General features: G+C 31.4%; 3 protein-coding genes across 4 annotated transcripts in view; 2 read left to right on the top strand and 1 right to left on the bottom strand.

Moving 5' to 3' along the window:
- Positions 1-5,832, bottom strand: part of LOC119835177 — a 10,656-nt gene extending 4,824 nt beyond the window's left edge. For both annotated transcript variants that reach the window (XM_038359864.1, XM_038359866.1), the window contains exon 1: positions 5,599-5,832. In XM_038359864.1, coding sequence (XP_038215792.1) covers positions 5,599-5,721 — 123 coding nt within the window. In that variant the 5' untranslated portion in view covers positions 5,722-5,832. The remainder of the gene's footprint in view (positions 1-5,598) is intronic.
- Positions 5,833-8,536: 2,704 nt separating this feature from the next.
- On the top strand, positions 8,537-8,986 carry LOC119835005 (small integral membrane protein 4). Its single transcript, XM_038359584.1, has one exon. The coding sequence runs from the start codon at positions 8,665-8,667 to the stop codon at positions 8,881-8,883; it is 219 nt and encodes a 72-aa protein (XP_038215512.1). The 5' UTR covers positions 8,537-8,664; the 3' UTR covers positions 8,884-8,986.
- Positions 8,859-9,172, top strand: LOC119835006 (protein brawnin). The gene has a single exon (XM_038359585.1). It carries the CDS (start codon positions 8,885-8,887, stop codon positions 9,089-9,091), a length of 207 nt encoding a protein of 68 aa, XP_038215513.1. The 5' UTR covers positions 8,859-8,884; the 3' UTR covers positions 9,092-9,172.
- The last annotated feature ends 77 nt before the right edge of the window (positions 9,173-9,249 follow it).

Genomic DNA, 9,249 nt, shown 5'->3' with positions numbered 1-9,249 from the left:
ATTTAAATGTGTAAAGGATTGTAAAACACGTAGAATGTTTTGACCTTGTCTAGTAACAGGTACCTACGTGCAATCACAGACGCGGGGGCGAAATGAAATTGTTCAAGTGATTGCGACCTTTTCAATAAATACTACTATGTGGGTTCTAATTCACTTCTGATGCTTAATTACAATTTGAAGTATTAAGCAGTACTCTTTTTAAAATTCCACATGTTATGTTTGGTGACAAAGCCTCCAAAAATGAAAAAGCAATTCATACAGACGATGAAGGGAATAAATTTAATAGATTTGTATTACGTACCTAAGTATATTGTTTTACTTTGTCATATTGCCAACGAAGTTATTCTTAATGATTTTTTCTATGGAATTATCGGTGATTAAATCAACATTAAAACCTAATTGATCAATATAAGGGAACGATATCGGTTTATAATTCAGAACAATTTCCCGAACAAAAACTATATCCGATTGTGACTTCAATTTTTTATAAATTGAATAAATCATCTATCAATTAAGAAATAACACATGATGTTGTTGCAATAACCTCCTATCACTAAGTATTTAAGACTATTAAAATAATATACTTAAAGTTAAAAATTTTGTTTGGACAGTTGGATGGGTATATGATCCCTAAGTGCCATAGAATAGGCTATAATATATTATGTAGAACGAGCGAAGCGAAGGTAGGCCGCTAGTGTGCGTGATACATATAATATCATAATATAATTTACACGTTGAAAATCTTCAGCAAAAAGCTTCGAGTTTACATTGAGTCCATTTTTTTTTGTATTATTTGCTCTGTATTACGAATAGCCTGTTACCGGTTTAATAATGGACCAAGGTGAGGTAGCTGGTGGTTTCTGACGATAAGATGACGTCATTTGAGTGCAAATCGAAATCAAAACAAAGGTCGCTCGGAACGCATTCGAATAACGAATAAAGTCATTATGTATTCTACGTGTTAATAACCGTTAAAGAGAATAAGTAAGGTGTGATTGAATAAATTATACAGAGTGGACATAGCGAAAAGGAGGGCTGAGGGGGAAGGTGATGTAGAGAGGCTTACGGTCCGATCGTTGCGTGGTCGTTGACATTCACACCGTTTAGAGTTCTGTGAAAATATACATTTCTGCCGTCTAATAGGCGAGTCACGGCAGGAATCTCCGCAAAACTGCCTGATTCATCTATACCCTAATGCTACGTCATACCTACTTATTATGTTTTAAATAATTTCAATGTCTTCATGATGATAATAACAATTAATGACATCTTTATCGTAAAATGTAATAATATGTATAAAATATGTAATAACACGTATCAAAATACGATAGGCGATTCGTAAATTCTGTATTAACGATTTATTATTATGGGCACAAGTTGTTAAATACTATTATACCTAGGTATATTTTCGATGCTTAGGAATGACGTCAAGTGATATATTTATTAGATCATGTATTTTATCTTCCAGCGACACCTACGTTATAGACGTGACTGTATAGTTTTAGATAAACCTAATAGTGTAAGTTGTTCTGATTATCATTTAAAATTTATTACGTATTTTCCACATTGTGTTTTATGGAAAAACGACTACTTCGAAGACTTTCCTGGCAGATAATATAGTAGACTGATATTAATAGCCCCCGGAAATCACTAAGCTACTACAAATCCTGGGAAATATGTGCGGATGGAATTCTTCATTTGAATCAGTTCATAAGTACAAAACAAAATGTTTAAAGTAAATTTATGGAAAATACACAGAATCATATCAAATCAAGAGAAATAACATCTCGAATGATCACGTAAGTTTGTGTTTTGATTCTAATATTTTCAATTATATTAAAATATTGTAAATTGTAATGTAATGTTCGACCAATTTTAGCACTTTTGACTCAGGTACAGTACAGGTTTTAGAATTTAGGTAAATTGGATTGCAGAATGTATAATTTTCATTAATGTAATTGATGTATTGAGGAAATGCGGAATAAAACCAAAATTATTTAATAATTATAATTAGTGTTAACACAATCAAGAAGTAATACAGAGGATTGAGGTTAATGATGCCAACAAAAAACCTCTTATTTTGAGAAAAAATAATTTACTGTCTATTCAATTTACAAGCATAACTCAAATACTTGCGGTATGACAGTGTGCAAATAACGCATGTAGTAATGTTCCCCGACATCAATCATTTGGATTTTCTTTTATTGTGCCACTGTCCTGTCATGTATCATCATTTAATACCAATTTGTTATACAACACAATGTCAAATGTAATGTGCTACAATTGGGTGTCTTTATCTTACGATGAACAGCCTAACCTCGCGACGGCCTTTGCGCAGGATTTCCGGCACCTCGCTCACATACTGCCTATCTCTACAAACAAAAGAATACCTTCCTTTTTAAAATAATACGAACACTTTCTGTGTTTTTTATCACATTCTTATCTAAGCTTTATTTAATAAATCAAGATAAAGAGCACATATTTTTAAATAAACAAAATATGATATCAATTCCATTATTTTTATTATAAGAACCACAGAAGAAAAGATACTTTCTAAGGACAATAGAATTCAACGCGTCACCACCGTTATAGACTCGTGCTGTTGATAATTTATCTCAAATAACATATAAACTAGATATGCCTTGCCTAGTACACATTTTAAATGAAATATAAAAAAAAATATGCAACGAACTGAGAACTTCCGTTTTACTGCAAGTGTCGATGCAACAAAATTATTAAGTGTGCAACGTATAGCTAGTTCTATATTAAACGAGCTTTAAACCCGAAGCTTTGCTCTTGTGTATCGCAATCGCGCAACACCCCTTAGCCAAAATAAGCAGCATATTGTCATATAAGCAGCAGCCGATGTCTTTTCATAATTACTAATACCATACTAGGTAGTATTAATATTTACCTAGTAGGTACCTACTTTCTCTGTGCTTAATATCTTACACATCAACTCAGTGGTTTAGCCATAAAGCAAATAGATTTCCTTTTGCATTTATACTATTATAAAGGCTTCTTAATTATTTATAGCCCATTACAAATAATAAGCTGAAATATAATATTTCTGTAGTAATAATATATTATCGTCTAAAGTAATACATATTAAAATTAAATCTAGATTAAAGGGAAAACAGTTAACAAGTATGCTCTCGATAACCTGAACTGAGATTTCCATTCGTATAGGAAATCAGCTAACCATTGTTAACTTCCTCACGTTTAAAGCTTTCTCCAAGAGGTAGTTCTGTCTTATTCAATTAATAGACACCCAGCGCCAATTATTAGATGTATATCTATTTATTTGAGGAATCGCAAAAATTAACAACATTTGCTCAAAACTTGCGTAATAAATAAATATTGTACAATCATATTGGAATACGTACATGTATAAACAAAATATCGGTAACCAACCTATTACAAAAATAGTAGGAAGGCCCATTGCAAAAAACAGAATATGTTAAGTAGGTAGGTAGCTACCAATTCAAAATATTTTGTTTTTCTGTATATATTGTTACACTTGTACTATTTGTAAAACAATTCTGGTGCTATTCTGTTTATAATTAGTAAACTAAGATTATCAAGGTTAGAACTTGAATTATATCTGCACATATTATCGCGGTTTTCGTGCGGTTTTATTCAGACCGTATTGGTTACAAAAAATGTAGGTGTACAGGTAGAGTGTACATAAGAATAAAGTAATATTTTATATAAATAATTTAGACTAGGTTTATGTTACCTTCTTCAAAATAATATCTATTATTTGTAATATTTATCTTTTTTTTTTGTTTTTAAATTGTAACTGTTATTACTTACGATCATTATCCATGCGAGGAAAATTCAACAAGTAAAACGATCATTCATATCCGTCGAGCAGCTCTTGAGTTATATTTCATATTAACAGATAGATATAAATAGGTTTCTTCCTTCTATTCCTTTAACAGTCGATGAAAGTAAACAAAAAATTCGTAGTATTATTCTATTTTTTTTTTTTTGACTAAATCTAACGCTATTAGCTACTCAAATTTATTTGTTTCGACTTGATCTTTTACCGACGCATATAGGTATCTAGCTAAGATTTATTTTATTTTATTAAGGTTTATTTGTATAAAAAAGGTTATCATTTTTATAATTGCATTTTTAATAAAATTTATACAATGTGAATATTTAAAAAAAGGCGTGATTATAAATTCATGATAATATTTGATCTATATGTAGTATGAGCTTATTTTATCACATGGTCTTCTGTATAATAAACACATTAGATGAATAGAATAGGCCTATACCTAGAAGAAAAACAACCAGGACATCTTAAATACGATATTGTGTACTCAGTTTTCTTAATTAATATTTTGGGTCTTCCAGTTCATTAGGGAAAGATAAATAAATAAATATTATGAATAACCCTTGTTATTGAATAACAATGTCTTGCTGCCGCGGTTTGAGATTCCATCGCCATGTTTTTAAAAAATAATTTTGGTAATTCGTATTTCGTAAACTAATTTTGGCGGGAAATATCTGAAGGCAAATTCTAGCGATGTGGATAGCCGGTGCATAGTGCATGTCTTATACCGATATTCCTACGAGATACGGACTGACGCGGGTGAAACCGCGGGGCGCAGCTAGTATAGAATATCCCCAGATTTGTTAGTGGGATGCGTTGTTTTAATCTTATCTTTTTATTGCCGAATTTTACTAAAACGACATAAAATTAATAGCCTATAAATTTTTAACGAAGTGAGTCACCGACATTGCGTAAAAATTTCGCGATAAAGAAAGCCTATAAAAATCATAATTTATAAACATTTAAAACGGCATATATATATATATATATATATATTTATTTATTATTCTTGGTTTTATCTTGTTTCAAAATATATTTAAGCACGACGACAATAAAACCTTGTACCCATAATAATATTGATATAATTCAACAACTATTATTTTTCACCATTGAACTTTATATTACCGATGCGAATGATTCATTTTTGTATAATAAAAAACCTAAGTTGCTTGGGCAGTCACGTCGTTCAAGTTTTGCACTGTATAAGGAAACGACCACCTTATGCTTTCGGCGATGATGCTTAAATATAAATCAAGAAACGTTTAGTATTCTGTAAAGTATAGTTACTTTGTTTTATCTGCAGACAATAGAGTTATTAAAAGCTTTTAAAGTTTTAACAAACAAGCTAGTTATATGCGCTAACTGTTTAAGATGTATACCTAAAACTGGAATACTTACGAGATACCTATGCATCGGATCGGTACTGCACTAAGTGGTAATGAATAGATTTACTTTTTAAAATATTCTTGATAGTATGTGATTCGAATAAATAAAAACAATTAGCAGATTCTAAACAATGATTTGTTTTATAAGGTGAATGTCCAGTGTACAGAACTAATTATATGTAAGCACTGATTCACCTTCTTGTTATGCAAATTAATTATAATAATTAGTTTGTATACAGTCATTTTTAAAGAACTCCCGTTATGTAATCAAACATGAACCAGGTATCAGCATCCAAAACTTTACGGCTTTAGATTTTATGTAACTGATGGTCAATCTAGACTTTGTTTGGTTTCTGTCGTTGGCCTCACCTTCCCGTATTCGGCTGTCCCAGCCCACTGGCGTCGCCATTGATCCGCCACTTCCATATCTCGTGATTTTGTATCTCGATCGTTGCAGCTACACTCGGAATACGACAATACGCGCGCGCGCATTCACGTTCGTTCTACGTGCTAGCGCAAAGCCTACTGCCGATGCCGATTCCGGCCGTGTCAGTAACCAGTTACTACTAAGACCGAAATGATGTATTATGTTTATTTCCTATCGTCAGTAATGTGGTACCCATTCGATGTCAACGCCCACAACACTACGGATTACATATTACTACCCAGATAAATCATCCCACGTAAAGCGCATTATGTTGCAACTTACCAAATGGGTCTTCTTACGAACTTCAATATTAGCATTACATACAGCATGGTTTAATTTTTTTTTTCTAAGCAAATTTACGAAGTTTGAGTCTTCAATAATTTTTTTTTTAATTGATACTTAGTAAGTAGTAATTTCTATTAGACAGCTTAGACATATCAAACAAGGTTATTGTGTCGCAGACAGAACTCAGTGAGAAATTTCTAAAGAGTAAAAAAAGTTAATTACGTGACACTAGGCGGGAATCGAAGCCGCGGCATTTCGCCAAACCGTAGCAACCGGGTTCATTCGAACCCGGTTGCCCGCCTTGTGATAAATTTTTTTCTATTCTTTAAAAATTGACATTTATGGCATTGAATGCTATACTATTGAAAAATAGAACTTTATGTATAAGAAATGATGAAACCACAAAATACGTATAATAAGTGATGAAATAAATACAATATTTCCCTTAACAATTTTTGTTTGTTTGATAGTTCCAAACTAACTTCCAAATTAATTCTAGCAAATAGTGATAATCCAGTGTAACAAATCAACTAACAACTATAAATACTGTAAATATATTTTTTGCTGCTAAATCAAATCAGCAATTGGCTACCATACGCAATATACCATGTAACTAATAGCATCTCAATCATTTGCACACTGTTCTTTTAAAAATATCCTATTATATTCCATAATACATAAATCAAATTTAAATATCTGATTAAAATGTAGCTTAAATAATAAATAAAAACAAAGTTTAATACACCATAATTTCATTCATTGTTCCACAATTTTATTTTTTAATACTTACTTAAATAAATACATTATACTATAAAACAAATTTCAATAAAAATCATAAGGTATTATGTAAATAATAAGTATACTTATCAATGATATCACTGTTACATTTAACTAATTCTGTAACATTAAGAAGCACATCATCATTATCTTTATTCCTGTTGTTCACTCCTCTTTTAAATATTGCAACTAAAATATCTTGGGTTTGATTAGTTTTACAAAAGTTGAAAAAGATCTTCTCTTCACATCTATAATTTTTACTTAATCCTTCTTTGAAGTCTCTGTAGAATAATTGCTGTCCATACTGACACATATTTTCAATATCAGCCCATTCTTCTGCCGTTACATCAAATAGTAATCCTACACTTTTCCCTTTCAATACACACACTATTTGCCCTCCGATATTTGAAATCTTAAAAATTGCTGTAGAGGTAGGTTCATCAGGCTTGTAGCAGTTCACTTTAACCGATTCAAGGTAGAAATCTTTTATTAAGCTCCATGTCTCGACACCTATTTTTAGACTTATACTTTCATTAAGTAAAGCCGGAGGCCTCTGAAGACGTCTTTCCAACTTGCTATGATGGTCTTTTGAAAAATAATTCATTGTAATTTAAACTAGGTATAATGATTATCGTTACAGCTTTCATCCAATGGCAATAACATAATAAATAACAGTTAATTTGTATTATAAAATAAAACTAATTAATTTTCTGTTATCGTGTATGCATTATATGCAGTTTCATTTTATTTTACAAACAAATTGCAAAATCACAATAAAATGATCACATTAGAAAAACTTAAAACCGAATTCTTAAAACGAAACCAATTACCAATTTCAAATAATCTAATAGCTACATGACACACGTCAACGATATAATATATCATGCCAATGTGTTGAAGACGGACCAATTGCAGTAGTGCCACGAAAGAAGTCCTTATTCTGTCCATTGGATAAAAAGAAAAGAAAAGGAAGGAATGCTGAGAGGTATTTATTAGACCATAGAATATAATAATTTTATAAAGTTAGGTAAGCTATTTTTAACAAAAAACTAAACCGCCTTGAAATTGTCAGAATTAGACCAAAAATAAAATAAAAAATAAATCGGACCACACGGGAGGCACTTGCTTTCTAAATAAAAATAGAAGCAATTATCAAAATCCACTAATCAAGTCAAAAGTTCTGAGGAAGATGCGGAAAAGAAATATCCTGTCGATTTAATAACCTTCTTCTTTATTGAAGTCGGTTGAAAAAAGTCACTAGTTGCCACTACTATTAATGTGACTTTATCCCTGTAGAAAAAATATGGGCTTTGATTAAACGAAGGATTGCATTGCAATACTAAAATAAAATACATAGTACTATATTATCTTTGCTAATACCCGTATCAATATATAAATTCATTTCATTACCAATACCTACCTAATTCGTCAGAGTAAGTTACTAGAATAGCTAAGCTTTTACGTGTTTATAACGAATATTGACTGTGCAGGAAATATCTACCCTATTAGATGGGGACACATTTCCTTTACATTAACACTCTCATTCGGCTCGCTTCTCAGTCACGAATGCTAGGTCTTGTTTCTTTACTACGGTCATGTAAAACCCCCCAAGCGACATAAATACAAATAATACATTCAGATTCAGAGCGCAATAATTCTTAAATTTTGGTAGGCATGTGAGTAGCCCGGGCAACGGTTTACTGTTCTATCCTGCCTTTATTTTCATCTGTACCTTGTCGCAGAGGCAAAGAGTAGTATAATAATACGGGTACGCATGGCTTGTGATCTGTCGGCTGTCATCACTCGTGCTGTCATTTGTCAATCTTTCTAGTGTCATAATTGTTAAATTATAGGTTACCTAGTTATTTAACATTTACGGCGAACTATATAAAAATACAATATACTTAAAATAATTGTTATCCATATCATGAACGTAATTTTATAAAATGCGGATTGGTTGGATCCAAAAGTTAGTGAATAAATGGCCTGGAAAGAAAATATTTGGTATATATAGATTTCTTCCTATGTTTTTTGTACTTGGTGCAGGTTTGGAATTTTCTATGATTAACTGGAGAGTTGGAGAAATCAATTTCTATAATACATTTAAGAGGAGTCAAGCTAAATCAATAGTCGAGTCTAAAATTGAAAAATATTCTGTGCAATAAGATGCCTGCTGGAGTCTCTTGGGGTCAATACATTACTTTCTCTGTATCAGCCATGTTGTCAATGCTAGCTGGATCTCAACTAGTACATCTCCAATATAAGCCATTGTTAGATCTAAACAAATATATTGAAAAAGAATTGCAACATTTACCACCAGATGTACAAAAAAAGATTCGTCAAGAGCTCAAAGAGGAAGGGGTTTTAAAGTAGTCATGAAATGTTATTTATTACATATAGTGTATTATTGTTCATGTAAATAAAATAAAAGGACATGTAGCTTATGCATTTTAATTTGACTTCTATTACTTTATGTTGTCCTAACCCCTTTTCCTGTCTGAACCATTTCTAGAGAACAGGTTATTAAAAAT

Source organism: Zerene cesonia, chromosome 20 (genome assembly GCF_012273895.1).
Source record: "Zerene cesonia ecotype Mississippi chromosome 20, Zerene_cesonia_1.1, whole genome shotgun sequence".
Taxonomy (NCBI): domain Eukaryota; kingdom Metazoa; phylum Arthropoda; class Insecta; order Lepidoptera; family Pieridae; genus Zerene; species Zerene cesonia.
This window is presented reverse-complemented; position numbering and strand designations above follow the sequence as displayed.